General features: G+C 45.0%; 1 protein-coding gene across 1 annotated transcript in view; it reads left to right on the top strand.

Annotated features, from left to right (window-relative positions):
- Positions 1-24,352, top strand: part of asic1c (acid-sensing (proton-gated) ion channel 1c) — a gene marked incomplete at both ends in the record, with an annotated part of 200,253 nt that overhangs the window by 171,972 nt on the left and 3,929 nt on the right. Inside the window, 7 exons of the mRNA XM_080546257.1 lie at positions 8,335-8,485; positions 9,998-10,125; positions 21,282-21,432; positions 21,736-21,792; positions 22,344-22,497; positions 22,734-22,825; positions 23,183-23,262. Coding sequence (XP_080402383.1) covers positions 8,335-8,485; positions 9,998-10,125; positions 21,282-21,432; positions 21,736-21,792; positions 22,344-22,497; positions 22,734-22,825; positions 23,183-23,262 — 813 coding nt within the window. The remainder of the gene's footprint in view (positions 1-8,334; positions 8,486-9,997; positions 10,126-21,281; positions 21,433-21,735; positions 21,793-22,343; positions 22,498-22,733; positions 22,826-23,182; positions 23,263-24,352) is intronic.

Raw genomic sequence — 24,352 nt, 5'->3', positions numbered from 1 at the left:
AGTTATAGTGAAGTTATATATTGTTGATTATGTACATAACATTGTGTTTACATACTGATTATGATGAGGCTTTTGTGATAAACCCTGCATATAGTGTTTCTCCTGCATATAGTGGATATATACAGTTATATTGATATACATATCAACAACCATTTACCAGTCTACCATTTGCTACACTTTGCAGTAGTTTGTTTTACTGTGTGCAAATAATGTTAAGTGCTACCAGTGAGTTTGTCACAGTCATTGAAAATATAATAAGGTTTAATTGTTTATTAATCACATGAGCTTCAATGAAGCATCTGGAACAAATCATGTCAGAGTTTTCTAACTATTAGAGTATTGTGTCTATTCTATTCAAGTGTAGAAAACCTGCCATGACATCGAAAAGGTACTTACAAAAGTAGTGTTCTGATTATGTCCTAAAACGACAAAAATAGAATGCTCTTGGGACACATTTTCTCCCTGCCTTAATATAGCTCATAGCTCTATGTTGAAATGAACATCTTAATATAGCTCATAGCTCTATGTTGAAATGAACATCTTAATATAGCTCATAGCTCTATGTTGAAATGAACATCTTAATATAGCTCATAGCTCTATGTTGAAATGAACATCTTAATATAGCTCATAGCTCTATGTTGAAATGAACATCTTAATATAGCTCATAGCTCTATGTTGAAATGAACATCTTAATATAGCTCATAGCTCTATGTTGAAATGAACATCTTAATATAGCTCATAGCTCTATGTTGAAATGAACATCTTTCCTGTCAGTTGATCAGGACGTCCCCAGGCCTCATTGTGTCTTAAGTGATCATTTCACTGAGAAATCTCTGCTCTGCTCTTATGCTCTGTAAGGTGTCCTTGAGTGCATTGAAAGGCGCCCATAAACAAAATGCATTATTATTTATTATTATTAAATCTGAGGGCGTGTTTTGAGTTCATGATAGGCGAGTAGTTGGTTCTCTTCGTTTATCAATAATACAGTTATATTGATCCCCCGAAAAGCAGCTTTTTTCCAACACTAGTTTTTATTTGAGAGAAAAGCAGAGTGCGCCTTGGAATACTATGTGGCTATGTGGTGTGACTCAATGAATGAATGATTTTTGTAACATTGTTATTTTTAAGTATTATTCATATTTTGGTGTGTGGGGTGAAAATCTCCTTCCCCACCTTCCATCTGTACCATCATTTTAGGAAAACCATTTTACCACTGGCTCCACCTCATTCTCCCACTCCCCAACTACAGAGAGAGAGGGGGGGGGGGGGGGGGGTGTAAACCTGCTCTATATTCCTGCTGCCTGCAAGTCCACAGACAAAAAGCATCTCTTCAAGCTGAGGAAGAGGCAGAAAGGGCTGTCTAAGCTGAGGAAGAGGCAGAAAGGGCTGTCTAGCTGAGGAAGAGGGAGAAAGGGCTGTCTGAGGAAGAGGGAGAAAGGGCTGTCTAGGCAGAAAGGGAAACTATTGAAAGCTGTGAGCATTGTCTCGATCCGCAGATTAAGGTGGATGAGGAAGAGCGTCTGAGCAACAGGGGGGGTATGTCTGGACGGATTTCCTAAGTAGCTGATTACATCTGGAACTAAAGCTGTCGATTATACCTGCAATTATCACAAACATTCATCTATTGATGAGAGACTGTTGACGGTTACGCTTGTTGATTGCTGTTGATGGGAGGACTCCGATGGATTTTCTGAAATTAAATAACGATGTAAATCAGTTTTACCCCCCTGAAGAGTACAGTACATTTCCTCTGTTGTAATTTACACCTCAAATGTTTCTCAAGACGGAGTATTGGATTGTGTGCATTTGGATCACTTTTTTTCAGTTTTGTCTGGAATCGTGATACCGATTTAACTCATGATATCAGAGGAAGCCACCGTATGTAAAATGAAAAAGTCCAAGCTTGATTAAAAGACTGCCTTTGGTGTGAGTCGGCTGCTTGAGGGAGAAGTCATTATGGTTACTGCCCCGACATCAGCATCAGTCATACCGGGGTCACCGAAACTGAAGGATGCCCTGGAGGCCACTGGCCAGAGCACAGGGAGCATGCTGAAACTGAAGGATGCCCTGGAGGCCACTGGCCAGAGCACAGGGAGCATGCTGAAACTGAAGGATGCCCTGGAGGCCACTGGCCAGAGCACAGGGAGCATGCTGAAACTGAAGGATGCCCTGGAGGCCACTGGCCAGAGCACAGGGAGCATGCTGAAACCAACATGGAAGGAGATCACGGTGGCTTTCATGAGAAAGACAAAGGTCCATGGGCTGAAGTTTGTCTTCTCCCCAGACAAGACAAAACCCCAACGGGTCCTCTGGCTCCTGGCCTTCTTCGTGTGCGTGGGTCTCCTAGGCACCTGGTCCTCCAACCGGATCTTCTATCTCATGTCTTACCCAGCTGTCACCAAGATCTACATGGTGTGGGCTCACAAAATGAACTTCCCAGCGGTCACCTTCTGCAACCATAACCTCTTCCGTGTGTCCAGTCTGACCAGAGAGGACCTCTACCACAGCGGTTACTGGATGGACCTGATGTACCACAACCACACCGTCATGGAGAGGAGCCTGGCGCTGCTGAGGGACAGCCACAAGCACAGTCTCCTGAATCTGCTGGACTTTAAGGATTACACCCCTGCCCCTCATTATGATGTCAACACCACTGAGATGATTGGCAGGCTGGGTCACCAACTGGAAGACATGTTGCTAGAATGCAAGTTCCGTGGGGAAAACTGCACCTACAAGAACTTCACCACTGTATGTACACATAGAGAGAGAGAGGTGTTTGGGAGGATTGATGATGTGCTTTTGTTTCACACGGTATTAATATTTCATGCAACAGCGTTTAAATGATCTTCAGCAGGAATTAAGGTTTTCAGCTACCCATATATCATGTCATATGGGAATGATCTTGTCCTCCCTTTTAAACATTACGCCTTTAAGCATACAAATGAATGTTTTTTTGTTTTTTTTAATCATAGATGATGCTAGATTATTTTTTATATACGGTGGTACTGTAAAACCAGCCCAAATACATAGACTTTCACTTCACTTGAAAGACATTGCTTTTTGTTTCGGCTATTCCAAAGCACTCTTGGGAGTGCCAATGTCAGGGAAGAAAAAGGAGCGCATCAATAATTCAAACGTTATAAACAAGTCCAAATTAAAGTTTCAGCATCTTAGATTAAACATTTGGATGTATTGACTCGGGGCAACTATGCCATAGCTTGTTACTCAGACAGGTGAATTAGCTTCTCCATTTAAATGAAGTCCTCTCAATCATTTTGCCTAAAAACTATTAGCACTCCTCAAACATATTGCTGTTAAATAATGAGTGAAAATAAAATGGATTTCATTGTTAGTCACATTCAAGTGGTAGGTAGACTTAGCCAATTTCTCAACAATATGTAGTTGCAAAAATAAGAATAGACAACTCTGGCAGACAGACCCAGAGATTTCTATCGTGTGTCATTTCAAGTTTGTCGAATGAAACAAGATTCAATCTAAATGAGGACTTTTGTCTTTGGTGCCGCCATTTCACAGCTCGACAAAAATGATTCACTTGATTCTCCAGATTGGCTCCTTGATTTTGAGGCATTCAAAAGACCTCGAGCCATTCACATACTTTTGTGCAATATGACAACCCTAGTTGACTATCTGTGCAGTATAGTGCAGTGGATTGTGTACATAGCCTTTATTGATGTAAACCAGCTCCTTACCTTCTTGTGATTTTATGCTTTTATGCTTTTTCAACAAAAAAAAAAAAATAATCCCTTTCCTAACACCAGGGGAGCCACCCCTCCTAAATTTCGTTGTTTGGTACCTGTACTGTAGCAATGACAAATAAAGTCCATTCCATTCCATTCCACATAAGGCTTCCCAGGCATTATATTAAACTCACTCTAAAGTATCAGTTATATATCGTTGAAAATAAATATCATTTTGGTGTTGACATGGCCAGTCGCTCGAAGGCCTCATTATGGGCAGCAGGAGAGAGGAACTGAAGCCTTGCCAGTCTGTCTGACTCTGAGGCCCATGCCAGTCTGTCTGAGTCTGGACATGTGTGTCTGAGTCTGGGGCCCATGCCAGTCTGTCTGACTCTGAGGCCCATGCCAGTCTGTCTGAGTCTGAGGCCCATGCCAGTCTGTCTGACTCTGAGGCCCATGCCAGTCTGTCTGAGTCTGAGGCCCATGCCAGTCTGTCTGAGTCTGGGGCCCATGCCAGTCTGTCTGACTCTGAGGCCCATGCCAGTCTGTCTGAGTCTGGGGCCCATGCCAGTCTGTCTGACTCTGAGGCCCATGCCAGTCTGTCTGAGTCTGAGGCCCATGCCAGTCTGTCTGACTCTGAGGCCCATGCCAGTCTGTCTGACTCTGAGGCCCATGCCAGTCTGCCTGACTCTGAGGCCCATGCCAGTCTGTCTGACTCTGAGGCCCATGCCAGTCTGTCTGACTCTGAGGCCCATGCCAGTCTGTCTGACTCTGAGGCCCATGCCAGTCTGTCTGAGTCTGAGGCCCATGCCAGTCTGTCTGAGTCTGAGGCCCATGCCAGTCTGTCTGACTCTGAGGCCCATGCCAGTCTGTCTGACTCTGAGGCCCATGCCAGTCTGGCCGAGTCTGAGGCCCATGCCAGTCTGTCTGAGTCTGGACATGTGTGTCTGACTCTGAGGCCCATGCCAGTCTGTCTGAGTCTGAGGCCCATGCCAGTCTGTCTGAGTCTGGACATGTGTGTCTGACTCTGAGGCCCATGCCAGTCTGTCTGAGTCTGGACATGGAACACTGACTCTGAGGCCCATGCCAGTCTGTCTGAGTCTGGACATGGAACACTGACTCTGAGGCCCATGCCAGTCTGTCTGAGTCTGGACATGTGTGTCTGACTCTGAGGCCCATGCCAGTCTGTCTGAGTCTGGACATGTGTGTCTGAGTCTGAGGCCCATGCCAGTCTGTCTGAGTCTGAGGCCCATGCCAGTCTGTCTGAGTCTGGACATGGAACACTGACTCTGAGGCCCATGCCAGTCTGTCTGAGTCTGGACATGTGTGTCTGACTCTGAGGCCCATGCCAGTCTGTCTGAGTCTGGACATGTGTGTCTGACTCTGAGGCCCATGCCAGTCTGTCTGACTCTGAGGCCCATGCCAGTCTGTCTGAGTCTGGACATGTGTGTCTGACTCTGAGGCCCATGCCAGTCTGTCTGAGTCTGGACATGGAACACTGACTCTGAGGCCCATGCCAGTCTGTCTGAGTCTGGACATGTGTGTCTGACTCTGAGGCCCATGCCAGTCTGTCTGAGTCTGGACATGTGTGTCTGACTCTGAGGCCCATGCCAGTCTGTCTGAGTCTGGACATGTGTGTCTGACTCTGAGGCCCATGCCAGTCTGTCTGAGTCTGGACATGGAACACTGACTCTGAGGCCCATGCCAGTCTGTCTGAGTCTGGACATGTGTGTCTGACTCTGAGGCCCATGCCAGTCTGTCTGAGTCTGGACATGTGTGTCTGACTCTGAGGCCCATGCCAGTCTGTCTGAGTCTGGACATGTGTGTCTGACTCTGAGGCCCATGCCAGTCTGTCTGAGTCTGGACATGTGTGTCTGACTCTGAGGCCCATGCCAGTCTGTCTGAGTCTGGACATGTGTGTCTGACTCTGAGGCCCATGCCAGTCTGTCTGAGTCTGGACATGGAACACTGACTCTGAGGCCCATGCCAGTCTGTCTGAGTCTGGACATGTGTGTCTGACTCTGAGGCCCATGCCAGTCTGTCTGAGTCTGGACATGTGTGTCTGACTCTGAGGCCCATGCCAGTCTGTCTGAGTCTGGACATGTGTGTCTGACTCTGAGGCCCATGCCAGTCTGTCTGAGTCTGGACATGTGTGTCTGACTCTGAGGCCCATGCCAGTCTGTCTGAGTCTGGACATGGAACACTGACTCTGAGGCCCATGCCAGTCTGTCTGAGTCTGGACATGTGTGTCTGACTCTGAGGCCCATGCCAGTCTGTCTGAGTCTGGACATGGAACACTGACTCTGAGGCCCATGCCAGTCTGTCTGAGTCTGGACATGGAACACTGACTCTGAGGCCCATGCCAGTCTGTCTGAGTCTGGACATGTGTGTCTGACTCTGAGGCCCATGCCAGTCTGTCTGAGTCTGGACATGGAACACTGACTCTGAGGCCCATGCCAGTCTGTCTGAGTCTGGACATGGAACACTGACTCTGAGGCCCATGCCAGTCTGTCTGAGTCTGGACATGTGTGTCTGACTCTGAGGCCCATGCCAGTCTGTCTGAGTCTGGACATGTGTGTCTGACTCTGAGGCCCATGCCAGTCTGTCTGAGTCTGGACATGTGTGTCTGACTCTGAGGCCCATGCCAGTCTGTCTGAGTCTGGACATGTGTGTCTGACTCTGAGGCCCATGCCAGTCTGTCTGAGTCTGGACATGTGTGTCTGACTCTGAGGCCCATGCCAGTCTGTCTGAGTCTGGACATGTGTGTCTGACTCTGAGGCCCATGCCAGTCTGTCTGAGTCTGGACATGTGTGTCTGACTCTGAGGCCCATGCCAGTCTGTCTGAGTCTGGACATGGAACACTGACTCTGAGGCCCATGCCAGTCTGTCTGAGTCTGGACATGGAACACTGACTCTGATCTCTGGAGAGAAGCTTTGCTATCCTGTCTGAATCTACTCCATCATCCTCACTAAAACTTGCCACATTGGATGTTGAAAATGAAATCTATATCCCTCATGTTTTTTATTATATTGTTTTGTATTATTATTATTATTATTACTATAATAATATGTAGTATTATTATTATTATTGTTATTAATTATGGATAGTAGGATATTAGAATATATATATACACAGTACCAGTCACACTTTCCCATTCAATTGAATTGAGGCTTGAAGGTTGAAAATGCTCAGATACTCAGAAAAGGCTCATCTGGGAGACTCATCAGAGGGTCCTGAATAGTGGTGTTGTGACAGCTGAATAGTGGGTGTTGTGACAGCTGAATAGTGGTGTTGTGACAGCTGAATAGTGGTGTTGTGACAGCTGAATAGTGGGTGTTGTGACAGCTGAATAGTGGGTGTTGTGACAGCTGAATAGTGGCTGTTGTGACAGCTGAATAGTGGGTGTTGTGACAGCTGAATAGTGGTGTTGTGACAGCTGAATAGTGGTGTTGTGACAGCTGAATAGTGGTGTTGTGACAGCTGAATAGTGGTGTTGTGACAGCTGAATAGTGGGTGTTGTGACAGCTGAATAGTGGGTGTTGTGACAGCTGAATAGTGGGTGTTGTGACAGCTGAATAGTGGGTGTTGTGACAGCTGAATAGTGGTGTTGTGACAGCTGAATAGTGGGTGTTGTGACAGCTGAATAGTGGTGTTGTGACAGCTGTTTCTGTGGCTAAGTATATCCCTGATGTCGCATGTCGTGTCTTTAGGAGATGACAGTGCTCGTGGGTTATTACTGTATTCACACATTCATGCTTGATAGACAAAAAGAAAAAGAAAATTGAGGACAGCATGACTAATCGTTTCTACCCTGTGAAATGAAATCACTTGCACTGCAAAATCGACCCGAAATGTAAAGCCTTTATCGCCGTGATCTACATGAACTCTTACTTGAGGTGAGGGTTGTAGCTCACCGCTCCTGTGTGTCAGTTATGTAAACCCAGATACCGCGCTGCATTATGGAAAGCACCTAGGGCTTATTTCTGTACAGTTGTCGAAGATGATAGCAAAGTTGCCGTCACAGAGAGAATTGATAAAAGTGGGAAAATGCATGAAACATCCATATGGGATTTGCAAAAGATGTTACCATACTGAAAAGAAGACGACAGGTTCAGTATCCAGAAAGATCAGTACAGTATAGATAAGAAGCTCTCTGTGATAGTAAAACCAGCCAGGTATTTGCTGCAGGCAAAACATCTAGTTGAATACCATTGAGGTGCATCGGCACGAGCACATCCTTTCAAGGGGGCGTAGCAGACAAGTACAAGACAGTAGAAGAGACTTTGTTAGAATAGTTCTGAGCAGCCTGACAGTCGCAGCAGCGCCGGGCTGGTGTGGAAGGGGACGGGTGGCTGTGTTGCATTTGAATTAACTCAAACTTTTTCGTTTAATGGAAAATACGTTCTGAAGAAGTTTGTCATTTGCTTCAGGGAAATCCAGAATGGAACTGGATCAGACGAGGATCCTGTTAGGCTTAGTCAGCAATCCCCTAACTGTTCAAATAATAGAATAATAGAATAATTTGTTAATATGGCAATAGAGCAAGTACTACATTGGGTGTCTGTACTGTTTATTATGGAAGTGCACATCCAGTCCATTGCATTGATCTTATTCTTATTCTTATTCTTCTTTCAGATATACACCCGCTATGGAAAGTGCTACACCTTCAACTCTGGATTGGACGGCAACCCTTTGTTAACCACGTTAAAGGGCGGCACAGGAAATGGGCTGGAGATCATGTTGGATATTCAGCAAGACGAATACTTACCAGTCTGGGGAGAAACAGGTGAGTGCCCTCTATATTTCCACACAGATCCTATAGCTTGCTTAAACCTTACCGGGTCACACTTTACACTACATTACGTTCTAATGTACTAATACTTTGGTATAATACGTCTACTGTACTGGGTACTGTCATCATTGTATTAACAACTTTGTGTTGATAGGTTGTTACATGATAAGATATTGCTTTGTAATAGCTTTGGAGTGACAAAGTAAAGTTAGTTCTGTTTTCTTGGTTATTGCACAGGTGGAAGTACTATTCCTATTTCCACTTGTACAAAAACTGCTGAATGGTGTACCATTTACGTTGAACTTTCATTACTGTGTAATTACAAAGCAATTGCCTTATGACCAAGAAAGAAAAGGCTTGTCCCTGTAGGGAAACCCATTGAAGAACCCTTTTTTGTTCCATGTAGAATGCTTTCTAAGGGTAGTGGTGGCCTAGTGGATAGTGAGTTGGACTGGTGAGGTCAAATCCCGCCTGAAACACCACCACTAGTGTGCCCTTGAGTAAGGCACTTAGCCCTCAGTTACTCCAGGGAGACTGTCCCTGTCATTTCTAATTGTAAGTCGCTTTGGATAAAAGTGTCTGCTAAATGATTAAAATGTCAATGTAAACAATGTGAAAGGCTTTCCAGAGGGGGTTCTACATGACAGCAGAAGTGGTTCTACCGTACAGTATGGCAGTACAGTACAGTACAGTACAGTACATGGCATTAACACATGTACAGTATCCTCCTAGGACAAGTGAAGAATCCTCTAGGGTTCAAGGTAGAATCTTTCTTTATGAGAGTGTAACAACATTTGACTACAACATTTTTCTTTAAGTAATTGCATCTTTACTAGACAGGTACAACATACTACCTGATGTTCTTTAACTTGTGATATCCAATCAAATGAAAAAACACATTTTTCTAAGCAGGGCTGTACAAAGCAGTCTCTCGCTTTTTGATGGGATGCAGACCCTCGAGCAATTTGTTTACGCTTTGTGTAGACTTCATCGTTTACTGTTATATATTCTGTGCAGGAATATTCTTTCTGCCTACAAAAATGTATTCCAGTAGATAATATGTACATACATATATCAATATTACTAGTGTTTTATAACATAAAGTCTCGAGTCTCAATTTAATGTACATTATTGTCTCCCCTAATTCTAATAAACATGTGTCCAGTCTTAGTCTTTTATCCAGCTATAGTCTTGTTAATCTGAATGCATTCACGAATCTTACCCAATTCCTTCAAATGCAATACCATTTCTGTCCACAAGGTTTAACCAGCAGCGTGCATTACCTCACCAGCCAACTGACACAAATTCAAAGATGCACTGTATTTCCACCGTCGGATACAATGCAGCCACAGAAAGTACAAACACATACTACTTCATAACAAGTGTAAACACATATGCTTCATAACCAAGTAACGCCTCCGCCCTCCGGCCCGGAGAAAGAGGAAGAGATCGGCAGGTTCTGTGGGCAAGCTGCTGTTACATTTCTCTGGCCTGCTGTATCCACAGACGAGACCTCCTACGAAGCAGGCATCAAGGTTCAGATCCACCATCAGGACGAGCCACCGTTCATTGACCAGCTGGGATTTGGTGTGGCCCCTGGTTTTCAAACTTTTGTGTCATGTCAGCAGCAACTGGTACCTAATGCTCAGCCTCGTGCACCAACACCTTCCCTCCCAACCTCGACCTCTGGCTTCCTGCTTTTGACTGTTTGTGTGTCACCTCCAGACCCCTCCCCCCCTCCCTTCCTGTTTGTGTGTCACCTCCAGACCCCTCCCCCCCTCCCTTGCTGTTTGTGTGTCACCTCCAGACCCTTCCCCCCCTCCCTTCCTGTTTGTGTGTCACCTCCAGACCCCTCCCCCCTCCCTTCCTGTTTGTGTGTCACCTCCAGACCCCTCCCCCCCTCCCTTCCTGTTTGTGTGTCCCCTCCAGACCCCTCCCCCCCTCCCTTCCTGTTTGTGTGTCCCCTCCAGACCCCTCCCCCCCTCCCTTCCTGTTTGTGTGTCCCCTCCAGACCCCTCCCCCCCTCCCTTCCTGTTTGTGTGTCCCCTCCAGACCCCTCCCCCCCTCCCTTCCTGTTTGTGTGTCACCTCCAGACCCCTCCCCCCTCCCTTCCTGTTTGTGTGTCACCTCCAGACCCCTCCCCCCCTCCCTTCCTGTTTGTGTGTCACCTCCAGACCCCTCCCCCCCTCCCTTCCTGTTTGTGTGTCACCTCCAGACCCCTCCCCCCCTCCCTTCCTGTTTGTGTGTCACCTCCAGACCCCTCCCCCCCTCCCTTCCTGTTTGTGTGTCACCTCCAGACCCCTCCCCCCCTCCCTTCCTGTTTGTGTGTCACCTCCAGACCCCTCCCCCCCTCCCTTCCTGTTTGTGTGTCACCTCCAGACCCCTCCCCCCCTCCCTTCCTGTTTGTGTGTCACCTCCAGACCCCTCCCCCCCTCCCTTCCTGTTTGTGTGTCACCTCCAGACCCCTCCCCCCCTCCCTTCCTGTTTGTGTGTCACCTCCAGACCCCTCCCCCCCTCCCTTCCTGTTTGTGTGTCACCTCCAGACCCCTCCCCCCCTCCCTTCCTGTTTGTGTGTCACCTCCAGACCCCTCCCCCCCTCCCTTCCTGTTTGTGTGTCACCTCCAGACCCCTCCCCCCCTCCCTTCCTGTTTGTGTGTCACCTCCAGACCCCTCCCCCCCTCCCTTCCTGTTTGTGTGTCACCTCCAGACCCCTCCCCCCCTCCCTTCCTGTTTGTGTGTCACCTCCAGACCCCTCCCCCCCTCCCTTCCTGTTTGTGTGTCACCTCCAGACCCCTCCCCCCCTCCCTTCCTGTTTGTGTGTCACCTCCAGACCCCTCCCCCCCTCCCTTCCTGTTTGTGTGTCACCTCCAGACCCCTCCCCCCCTCCCTTCCTGTTTGTGTGTCACCTCCAGACCCCTCCCCCCTCCCTTCCTGTTTGTGTGTCACCTCCAGACCCCTCCCCCCTCCCTTCCTGTTTGTGTGTCACCTCCAGACCCCTCCCCCCCTCCCTTCCTGTTTGTGTGTCACCTCCAGACCCCTCCCCCCCTCCCTTCCTGTTTGTGTGTCACCTCCAGACCCCTTCCCCCCTCCCTTGCTGTTTGTGTGTCACCTCCAGACCCCTCCCCCCTCCCTTGACTGTTTGTGTGTCACCTCCAGACCCCTCCCCCCCTCCCTTCCTGTTTGTGTGTCACCTCCAGACCCCTCCCCCCCTCCCTTCCTGTTTGTGTGTCACCTCCAGACCCCTCCCCCCCTCCCTTCCTGTTTGTGTGTCACCTCCAGACCCCTCCCCCCCTCCCTTCCTGTTTGTGTGTCACCTCCAGACCCCTCCCCCCCTCCCTTCCTGTTTGTGTGTCACCTCCAGACCCCTCCCCCCTCCCTTCCTGTTTGTGTGTCACCTCCAGACCCCTCCCCCCCTCCCTTCCTGTTTGTGTGTCACCTCCAGACCCCTCCCCCCTCCCTTCCTGTTTGTGTGTCACCTCCAGACCCCTCCCCCCCTCCCTTCCTGTTTGTGTGTCACCTCCAGACCCCTCCCCCCTCCCTTCCTGTTTGTGTGTCACCTCCAGACCCTTCCCCCCTCCCTTCCTGTTTGTGTGTCACCTCCAGACCCCTCCCCCCTCCCTTCCTGTTTGTGTGTCACCTCCTAACCCTTCCCCCCTCCCTTGTTCATCTGTTCTTCTGTCTCAGAGCCTGGAGCAAAATCAGTTCTGTTGTTTTTTTTACGTTATGCATGAAATCCTCGAGTGTTACACATAGTCAGAAACATTCTTGACCATTTGGAATGTTTTGGAATAAAGCTATAGGAGTAAGAATGGTATGGTAATACTATCTATGGCAGCCAGTATATATTCAAAAGGGATGCAAGGACAGAACGATCAACTGTACCAAGCATACATTATCTATAACAGTGTTTACACTAACAATGTGGAGACAGACTTAGACTTATGCTTAGTTTTCCACATTTGGAGCTGGCAGTTCCCTTGGCTGGGGGGACATTGGCATAATGTAGCAGGGAATGCTCTGAAAACGGTCCAGTCAAGCATACAAACAATATGTAGAGAAATACCATGAAGAAGATTTGGTTTGCTTCTCTTAAATGCACAGAACCATAGCAATCATTTGACAAGATAAAAAAAAAACATTGCTGTTAGTAGTGGTAAGAAAAGAACTTACAACCAAGACAACCAAAGAAATCATTTATCTTAATTAACTACCGGCCCTGATTGAAGTGTCATCAAATTGGGCACCCAAGTGGAGTATTCAGCCACAATTACCCTGCTTCTGAGCTTTCTGGGCTAAATTAACCCCACTCAGTGTAAAGACATTACAGATGATGGAGCATATCTGGTACATTGAATCTAAGGGTTTTCTGAAGGTTTACCTGTTGTGAATATATTATTTCAGATGTCATATGATCTCAAAATGCTGGTGGAAAAAAGGCAGATCTTTCATGAAGTGTCATTTTTACACCAACTCAAACATCCTGTGAAGTCTGCTCTCAGTGTTCACAATGGCCTTTCATTTCCCAGAACCATGAGTAATCTGTTTCACTGTCCTGTCAATGTACTCACCTTCATCATGGGATGGACTAGCGCCACAACAATCAAACGGAGCCGAGTAGCATTCCAGCTGATATCAATGACAATCCCAATTCAAACAGACAAATCCTCTGGTCCATGAACAGCCCTCGTAGCCGTGTCCTTTCCTTGTAACCAGTGAAGGGGAGATACATTATTGTCTTCAGTGTTCTTGCAATAATGTCCCGGACTGACTGTAGGCTTAGTTTTCCACATTTGGAGCTGGCAGTTCCCTTGGCTGGGGGGACATTGGCATAATGTAGCAGGGAATGCTCTGAAAACTGTCCAGTCAAGCATACAAACAATATGTACAGAAATACAAGAAGATTTGAAGAATAGAAGAAGATTTGGTTTGCTTCTCTTAAATGCACAGAACCATAGTAAGCCTTTGACAAGATATAATCTGATAAATCTTATACATCTGAAATAATTATCTTCAGTGTGCTTGCAATAATGCACCAGACTTCATTGACAGGGTAGCATAGGTCCATAATGCCTATATTGATCCAACTGAAAGCATAATGCCTAGTAAAAGGGAGTCATTATATGATACTCATTTGAAGGAAACAAAAGTACCACCCACTCCATAATAGAAAATCGAATCAACTGTATTGAAATAACATGGCAGGTTCTGAAATCCTAATACAACTGGTAACAGTGACAATATGGTAAAATATAACTGTTATCTTCAGAAATAGTGATATTTCTATATATATATATTGTGAAGGACAACAATAAAGTGTCACTGATGTTGCAAATTATAATGATATTTGATAATGATCATTTTATTCACCATTTGCAAATTTTTTGGCAGAGAATCAGGTGCTCAGTTCAGTGTAATCTGGACAGGGTTAGGGTTAGGGTTAGGGTTAGGGTTAGGGTTAGGGTTAGGGTTAGGGTTAGGGACAGGGTTAGGGTTAGGGACGGGGTTTCCCTCCTTTTAATTCCTTTGAAGATGAGGAAATCATTAGGATTAGGAATAAATATCAAAATGAAATTGTAATTGTGATACCAAAGTACTTATGAATTACAATCTGACATTGCTATTCAACGAAGACTTTGATGTTGAAGATTTCTTTCAAATCTTTAACATGAGGTTATGAACCCCTTCTGTCCATATTAAACAGACTAACATGGGGTTATGGAGGCAGCGCACTACAAAGGGCAAGTAGGGCTGGGACGACTAGTCGACGTAATCGACTACGTCAATACGTCGACTTGCGTAATGTGCGTCGGTGCGTCGCAAATAAAATAAAATCAAACTAACTGCAATAGCGGCACTGCGCCGACGTGGTGGCGGGGGCGCTGTTTCGCAAATAAGTTAGCTTTCGTGTTTGCTAGCGAAATAGCTGATAGTTGATGTTGACTGCTCAAGGAGAATACATATTTGAAAGTACAGAATGCCTGAGAGCCTTATATTGCATTATATTACATTATATTTTGAATGGTCATCTGGTGCCTGAATATTGTGTTTTCCTTTACATAAATAATGACATTTCCACCATAAATTGATGCAGAAAGGGCACAAATTGGTGCATATCAATTCACCAGAATGCAAGAAATTAAGTGTTTGATGTTTAAGGACCCCCAGACAGCCCTGCTTCATGGGTCCCCCCCCGATGTCAAACACCACTGGTACCACCTCCGCCTAATTTTGAGCCAGGAAAAACCCTGATGGCCATGTTGGCATTCAAGTTGGCTAAACATAGCAGTGATTGGGCCTGTGTCTGGGGCTGTTTGACAGAGGCAGTTACAGTAGTAGTAGTAGCAGGTCGCCGAATTAAAGGTGTCTGTGTTTAATTGCAGGCCCACAGACAGCCCCCATACATCAGCTGATCATTTAAAGGGGCGGCCGTCTGAGTAATGTGCATGTCACACGCTGCTTTGTTTTATAAGAGCAGCAGCTATTACCCAGAGTGCTTTATAAAGACACTGTTAAACAGAGAGAGACAATACAGCCATTATTTTGGGGGAAATTAAGTGATATATTATTCGAACAGTAAAAATAATAATCGTTAGACTAATCGTTAAATTAGTCGTTAGAGTAATCGGCCAATCTAAAAAATAATCGCTAGATTAATCGTTAGAAAAATAGTCGTTTGGGACAGCCCTAATCGCAAGGTCGGCAGATCGGCGGGTTGAGCCCCGGCTGGCCACATGTCGAAGTGTCCTTGGGCAAGACACTGAACCCCAAATTGCTCCCATTGAGCAGGTCGGTGCCTTGCATGGTAGCTTGGCCGCCATTGGTGTGTGAATGTGTGTGTGTGTGAATGGCTGAATGAGAGGCCGTTGTAAAGCGCTTTGGATAATATAAGTGCAGTCCATTTACCAAAACAAATCCCCATTTGATGGACTTCTGTAGCTTTTCGGCGGTAGATATATTCAGGTAAAGTTCCTTTAAGACCAGATTCATAAGGACCACAAGGACTACATTTAAATGTCACCTTGGAGTCAACATATCTGCCCTCAGGTTGTCATATAATCCCACTAAATATGAAGCAATGTTATGTCCTGTTTGTGAATTCAGTTGAAGTGTTGTTGAATTTAAATTGAAGTGTTTAAAATGCCTGATGTAAATTGACATTTATATGACTAGGGATGTCAGTCCATGACTCATTCTCAGAGTTATTTCTATTAGCATTAGGCAAATTACTATTAAACAAGGTACATTGCCTACCAAATTTCGTTGTTTGGTACCTGTACTATAGCAATGACAATAAAGACCATTCATTCATTCATTAACTATTATTTATTATCCAGATGTGAAGACCCACATCAACGACTGCAGTAAGACATGTTTACCACCTAAAAAGTGTTGAATTAATTATGCTGCCATTTAAGCCTTAATGGGAAGCATCTGTCATACTCCGATCTCAAGTGAATACAAATTGAATGGTTAATTTCTTAACTCCACATGCTTTAATAATGCTTTTGAAACACTGGAAGACTATTCTGAATGATGATTCTGATAAATTGGGATTCTATAAATGTTTGAATCCTACAACATCCATGGTGCTTTGTGGCTCCCAGCCGGCCACGGAGATAAGCTAAGATGTTACGTCAGTAAACAGAAGTGATAGATGTATGCACTAGCATGGTGCTTATGGATGTAAACAAACCAGACAGTAGCTTATTCAGAAATTATAACTTCACTCTTAAAGCTCCTTGTAGTTTAAAAATAATATTACCCCCAAATACGTCACTCAGGGTAAATTCCTCATAGCAATACCTACATTTGAAAGGTAATCTGGATAATGATGTTGAGGTAAAGAAAAAAGGTTTTGTGTCCCTTTAAGCGATCAGATGACTGAATTACAGCACCCCATATTGAGCTTCAGCCTTCAGTTCTGGGTCTTCATGGCGGGGGGGTTAAGCTGCTGTTGTGGGGCTCAGTAATTTGGACACAGGTTGGCTGGCTGGATAGGAGAGGGGTCAAACACTTTTTGACAGATGCATACTTTCCGTATGCATCGCTGCTGCTGTGTTCACCCCCCCCCCCCCCCCAGATGAGTCCTATGAGGCCGGCGTCAAGGTACAGGTTCACACTCAGTCAGAGCCTCCTTTTCCCCATCAGCTGGGCCCCTGGCTTCCAAACGTTCGTTTCCACCGAAGAGCAGCGGGTAGCGTATGTCTGTCAGGGTTTGCTGCATGCCACAAGCCCCCCCCCCCCCACACACACACCCCCCAAACTCACTCATACCAGTGTATGAACGCGGGCTCTTTCGCCAGACAGCGCCAACGTTCGGAGGTTTCCGAACGCGAACGCGAACCGGCACGGTTCTTTGCCGGTGTGAAAGCCCTATCAGTCATTCTGGAATGTATCCATCCGCTCTATGTGGCTGTAGTGACCACATATCAACCACTATCCCTTCCTAGACATCTCTGTCCTGTCTCATAACTACCCCTCCTATGACAGCATAATAATGCTCTCCATTCCAGCTAACACCTCCACTTGAGTCAACATTTAAGCTGTTGTACGTATGTGGCACTCAGTATGAATATGAACATCCTGATATTACCATACAATTATCCTTTGTTAATTTTTAATTTTAGCTTTGCATTTCAATGTTTCATTCGTTGGGATACTCTAAAAGTGGATGATGTAACCCTAATGGCCATTCTGTTTCATTTGGTTTTATGACCCACTCAGGGTAAAGCTCTCTCCATCAAGAGGACATGTTAGAATTACCCCCCCCTCCCTTTTAATTATCCCCCTCCATGGTTTTAATTCCTACATGGACCATGTAGTGAGAGGCTGTAGGCCGGCCATCAACACAATACTGATCAAGTTTGCCATTTCAAGCCACTGCATGACTGGTAGTTGTTCGAGAAGGTCAGCGCTGATTTTGAAAAGATGATTGACAATGAAGTTCAACAAATCTCATTGTGGCAAGAACAGCAGCCAAGGACCTGGGAACACACACACACAGACACACACACACACACACACATACACACAGCAGCCAAGGACTTTGATGTTTTTGTGTTGTTTGTTTTGTGACCAGGGTTTAAGGTTCTGAGTATCACCTCTTTCAGCAGTTGTTGCTGAATGATCAAATCCATTTCAGAGCCTCCATGCCCAATACAAAACATTGGCTAAATTGTTTTTTTTCTGAAATTAGTAGCAGCTATTACCATCAGTTACTATAAATAATGTCCCCAATTAGAAACCTAAATGTGCTGGTGGTAAAATGTAAATGCGACCTTTAAGGAATTCTACGGAAACTTATTGTGGTCATTTAATCTCAAACAGCAGTCTTGAGCAAAGTGTAATGAGAATAGTGTTATTATAGTGCCAAATATGATAGTAGTGTTATTATAGTGCCAAATATGAGAATAGTGTTATGATAGTGCCAAAAGTCTGGAAGGGTTAGGGTTTTCTGCAGTGCATGTATGCAGAAGAAGACTTATCTTGGAATGCCTGAGACGTTCATAAAAAATAATGGCCTGCACTTTGCTTCAAACGCAAATCTGCAAATGGAGAACTTTTTTGCACTGGTTGTTGGACGTTGTTTCACGTATTATTGCTACGTGAAAGTAGCAAAATTACATTTCAGCAAGTCAGCAAGCCGTGGAGAGGGGAGTCAATCCTGGAGAAGAGGAAAGGGAATAAACCCAGCCATGGAAGGAGCGTACCTACGCGCTCTGGGTCAGTGGCAACCCCAGCTTCACTCACCACATGCCCCAGGTAGACCACCTCCTTCTGTAGGAATTTACATTTCTAGGACTGCAACTTAAGTCCATACTTAGCAAGCCGCTGGAACACCTGTTCAATATGCTGTAGGTATGTATGACGTCATCTAAATAAGGCACTTCTGCATGAACCTCTGAAAGGGGCATTACAGAGCCCGAACGGCATCCTGGTGAACTCAAAAAGTGTCGCAAACGCAGTCTTCTCCTTGTCCTGGGGGTTGACCTTCACCTAACAATACCCAGAGGCAAGGTCGAGGGTTGAATACCACACTGCTCTTTTTAGGCTTATCAGGGACTCCTCGATCCGAGGGAGAAGGAAGGCCTCTTTGTGGTTGACTGCATTGAGCCAGCAGTAGTCAACGCATAACCTCCAAGTCCCATCCTTTGTCTTCACCAGGACAACAGGGGCGGCCCAGGGCTCTTTGAGATGACTTCTGAGTTCAGTTGCAGGAGCTCCTGGTACAGGGTTGGAAGGACAGACTGGTAGCGCTCACAACTTGGTGGGGCAGTCCCCGTATGGATATGGTGTAGAATGGCGTCCGTGCTGGTGTAGTCTTCCTCATGGGCTGAGAACACACTGGTCCAGTGACATAGGAGCCCCTCCAGCTTCTGTTGTTGCTCTGGAGTTAGGCCTTCTATCGGCAGGAGATTTACAGGAGGGTGACCTTCAGGTTTCAGCTGAAAAGTCTGGATGTCGACCTCAACTTCCCCTGGCCCCTGCTCATGCAACACCAAGTCCTTTTCCCCACAGATGGGGTCACTGTGGCCAGTGGGCGACATCTAGGCAATTCCAGTGCGTAGGGTTACAGGTTCAGCAGTTGTAATGGGAGCCTGACACTCTTGCACCCTCACTACTGACCAAGCAACCTGCCACTCAGCCCCCTCACCACAGTCGTCCACCAGGGCGAAATAATCCTTTGAAGGACTGGACCCAAACCACCCTAGCCCACAACAGTTTTTCACAGCTGGCTGGAATCCTATTCCGGTCCCTTTTCACCAGACGTGCTGTGCCGATCATCCCTTCAGACCAACAGACCGCAAAGGCCCTATGCCAATCCTTCCTAGACTCTGCACTTAAGGTGGAGTTGAATCCTGTGACATCCTGAGAAGGATCACATTCATACCAAGTATTCCTTGGTCTGCCCCCCGGGCAATTCGCATTTCTGAAAAAAACTGACACTGATCATGGTTACATGGTTATCCAGTATCCAACATTCATGGTATTTTTACTCCGCTTACCTCTACTTCCACATGAGGGCACATCCCCACCACAGAAGACTTCCCAGTATCACTTCCAGCGATACCCCACAAATAAAATTAAAAAGCCCGGAAGTCTCTGGTTGCCTGGACACAGGACCTGCACAGCCCCTCCTGGAGCACAGCCCGTTGATGTCGTTGACGGCTCCATCTCCCATGGCACCCTGGAGAGAGTCTCTAGTCGTCAGCTCCCTGGATCAGCCCCGGTCAGCACGGCTTCACCACCTCACCAGTAGCGCAGCTTGCCTCCTTGGTGTAGCTGCTCATCTCGTAGTCGAATGCAGCCAGCTAGCACACACACACACACACATGCAGACACACTGTTTGCTCACTGAAACAGGGATCTCTCAATAGGAAACACTCTTTGCCGAAACAGTCAGTTAATACCAAACAAAATAGCGGTCAGACAGAGAGGCATTCTCTATCTAACCCTCCTCTCCCCCCTCACCTAAACCACAGGGGTTTATAAGGATAAAGCAGCCAATCCCATCGCTATCCCGCTAATCAGTTAACCCATTTCAGCCGCATCTATTAACCATGCCCATGATGTCCCATCCTATCACTGTGTCCCATGCCATCCTATCACTGTGTCCCATGCCATCCTATCACTGTGTCCCATGCCATCCTATCACTGTGTCCCATGCCATCCTATCACTGTGTCCCATGTCATCCCGGGGCATAACTACAACCAGTTATTTGAATGATGTGATAGCTGCCTGCTCCTTTTTGGCTTGCAGGTTTGTTAACATAACATTCCAATAAATCAGTGGCAGTTACAAATACCAACACCCACCACTCAGTTTACAAACTCAAAAAGCAGAAACAGATTTTTAAACAGTACAAGTATGAATAAGTTAGAGAGGTTGAACATCCTCAAGCATAGTTTCATAAACTATTTAGCTTTTTTTTTTTTAATAGAGAGTTTGCATGAGGTAAAGGTTTTTTGGTGAAGTCGACTGTAGAAGTTTAGTGCAGCTAGGACTTTAGATGCCAACTGGAATTTTCCTGATTTTCGGTTGAGGGATGGAGCTGGAGAAATGTAACCACTCTCAATTTCATAGGTAGAGCTACAGTATGGATGCTATGGATGCAAGGTCTGACCATCTATTCATATTATTCAAAATATAGTTTTACACATGTTTGGAAGCTATACAGTTTGTTTACAAACAATGGAGTAAAACAAGCGTATATTTTGGTTTCCGATGGAGTACAACAGTAGTTGAACTAATATTCTGACCCATTTGTAAGTTATATTCTTAAATAAACAGTGGCTATGCACCAATACCAGATTGCTCCTTTAATCACACCGGAAATCTCAACATACATATACAGTTGCACATTCTCTGGGATGGTCTTAAAAAACAACCATCCATTAATTGTGGTGTCCTATCTGAAGTTACTTATACTGATTCTATTGACTCTGTCTCCATTTCCCCATGGTGCTCTGCTTCCTCCTCAGGACTAGACCTGCATCAGTCGTTTTTCTGCATGGTGTCTGCTTGCGCTTTCCCCCGGGCCCTGTTTATGAGTAACACTGTCCTCTAAATCTGATTGTGATATTCCATTTGAAGAGCATCTACAAAACATACCTTTATTTGATTCTTGTGCCTGTATTGTGTTTGAAACTTTTCTGTTGGGTTTTGTCTGCTTGTGCCCTCTTTGGTGTTGGCTTGCTGCTAGGCTTGGTTTGACTTGTATCTCTTATTGACCGTGTGTCCTGTGTGCCGATACTGAGGGGGAAAACCTCTACTCTGCCTCTGTCTCAGCTTCAGTATCTCCCTCCACCATGGGGAGACTGCAAGTCCACTCCCATCGACTCCGAGTTCTTCTCCACGTACAGCATCACAGCCTGTCGCATCGACTGTGAGACTCGCTACCTGGTGGAGAATTGTAACTGCAGGATGGTCCACATGCCCGGTACACACATGTCTTGGTTCTACCATCAAAACATATTAACAAAATGTGGCTTTTTTGGGTGGGGGGAGGGTAAATATGGCGTTACGGATAGTCACTTGATAGTGTATATGAAAACATATACAGTAATCTTTTTTTTTACTGTAAACACTGTATACAGTAATATTATTATTTTTGATACACAGTATACAGTACCAGTCAAAAGTTTGGACACACTTCCCCATTCAATTGAATTAAAATGCTAATGTTACTGGGTTAGAATGTTTTTTTGTCCTATCCCTTTCATCTGCTTTTCTTTTTCAACAGGGACCTCAACGGTATGCACACCCGAGCAGTACAAAGAATGTGCAGACCCTGCGTTAGGTAAGACAATGTGCATTATCCCGTTCTAAGTATTTACATAAAACGTATATAGGAATATGAAGCAAGTATCACTGATCAATAGATACATACAACAATGCAGTTATATATATATACAGTATACTGTATATATATATATATATATATATATATACAGAAGCGTTCAAAACCCAGAAATTAGAGCTTCTGTGAGCAACGGTCATTCTTGCAGGTTCTGGGTTGCAGTGAACCAAAACTCTTTATATCTCTTTTTTTAATATTTCCTTTTCTTTTTAACTTATGCTGCAGTGTAGTTTACTATACACGAAAATAGAAATGGCACTAGTTGATTTCCTCCAACATGTTAAAGTGTTATCTTTGATGAAGAATATAACCAAATAATATAATCCTGTTCTCTATCAGAGAGTCTTTTTTTGCTTTCGTGGAAATGTAATGATATAGTGTGACCTGTATGAATAGAAATGATTGTGTTGTCTGTATAGTAGTCTCAGTAGACTGTCTCAGTTATGTTGCAAAAATGATAACACCTGAACCACCGATGTCATCATCCACAGACTTTTTGGTAGAGAAAGACAATGATTACTGTGTGTGTGAGACTCCCTGCAACATGACTCGCTATGGCAAGGAGCTGTCCATGGTGAAAATACCCAGTAAGGCCTCTGCCAAATACCTGGCTAAGAAATTCAACAAAACTGAGCAATACATTGGGTAAGTACAGTACACAAACACTATAGTTATTCAGTCATTCAGGGAGAGTGACTTAAAAACAAGCAGTGAAAAAATAAAAAGCATATTAGCTTAATATGACCATGGACTCCTTTGTTAACCTTTAATATTAAGAGAATGAAATGAACACTCAAAATAGATGAATGATGCTATTTGACAGTTCATGTTGGTATTAAAATCTCTTGTATTTAAGATTCTTTTGACTTTCTTTTCACTAGAGATAACATATTAGTCATGGACATCTTCTTTGAAGCTTTGAATTATGAGAAGATTGAGCAGAAGAAGGCATATGAAATTGCGGGTCTGCTTGGTAAGAGAGTCCTGACATTCAATTTACATTTCATTATATGTTTTTACAAGACAGGAACATTACTTAAACTTACTTAAACTTATGACCTTAACATCAAACTCTGAGCAGGCAATACATGTCACATTGTGTGATCAAGCCTGCTTTGGAGGCCAATTCTTTGAACCTGTGAAACGAATTGTATTTCCGAATGTATTTTCATAATTTAATTCACTTGAAAATAGTGCTCAGGGGAGTCAGATGAAAAGCCAAGCCTAGATGGATAGTTTCTGACAGGTGTGCTCCTCTGGCTGTAAGAGATACCAAATGAAAGTGACAGTAGTTTGTGCTGTGCTATTTTACCTGTCTGTATCTTTTTAGGTGACATTGGTGGTCAGATGGGTCTGTTCATTGGAGCAAGTGTGTTAACCATACTAGAAATATTTGACTACTTATATGAGGTAAAGTGGTGGCATTCATATTTGTTTATAGATTCACTACACATGTTTGCTTGAGTGTGGAGTGTATGGTTATTATAGGCCCACTATTTAATATCAATCAATTTCTTGCATCATGAAGTCCTTTGTTTTAGTCATACAAACAACAAGATCATTTATGGACATTATTTCAGACTATTTACAGTAGGGGACCCTTTGTGGCTCAAGAGCACCTCCAGAGTCAAAGTCCTTCATAATATAACTTCAATCATTCACACACATCGCCCGATTGATAATCAATTAGAAAATAAAATACATGTATTTGTGTCCTTTAAAATGTGTTCTTATGTGGTATGTTGAATGTGAAATGTCCTTCTTTGGCTTCTAAAACATTGTTATGAAGTAATCTATCTATCTAATGTATGATGAGTCCTTAATCTTTTGGTTTTCTGAATGGATGTTTTGCATTGTTCTCTATCATTCGACTCAGTTCGATGACCCCTCACTATTGGACATGCACTCTTGTGTACCTTTCGCTGAAGACCCCAATTCACTAACGCCTGGTACAGGCCAGTGACAATTGTCCGAGATAGTCCCACCCATCACCCTTCCCAATAAAGGGCAAGTGCGCCATTTCGTCCTTTCCACTCTTCACTCGCTGACTGTCGAAGCATAAGCTACTGTAGTATTGTTGTGTTCTTGTAGCTAGCTACAACATAACTTTCTAGTGAGAATCCGCTTGCCTCTACTGGAATCCTGCAGTTCAGCTCAACATTCCAAAGAAGTTGATCGAAGAATTTTGGCAAGCCAAGTTCGATGATTTTCGCCCCGTGAGCAGGTGTTAACTCTGAGCTAATACTGTGTTTGTAATACCAGAAGGCCTGTGCTTTGAACCCCTGCTAGCTATCTTCCGTTATTCTAACTAAAGCTTTCCCACGCGTGAGACTTCCACTATTGGGTGTTAGAACTCCACCTGCGTCCGTCTCACCACTGGCAACGGTGAGAGCTCATCTCTGTGTGTTGGAGAGACCTATCCTCCTGACTCCAGGGCTCACCCAGAGGGTCCTCGGACGACGGGTCGTGACGTCAGACAGTTGCACTTCAGGGATCTGTG

This window comes from Nansenia antarctica (genome assembly GCF_963989245.1).
Source record: "Nansenia antarctica genome assembly, chromosome: 16".
Lineage (NCBI taxonomy): Eukaryota > Metazoa > Chordata > Actinopteri > Argentiniformes > Microstomatidae > Nansenia > Nansenia antarctica.
Note: the sequence above shows the minus strand (reverse complement) of the source record. Positions and strands in the feature narration are given on the sequence as shown.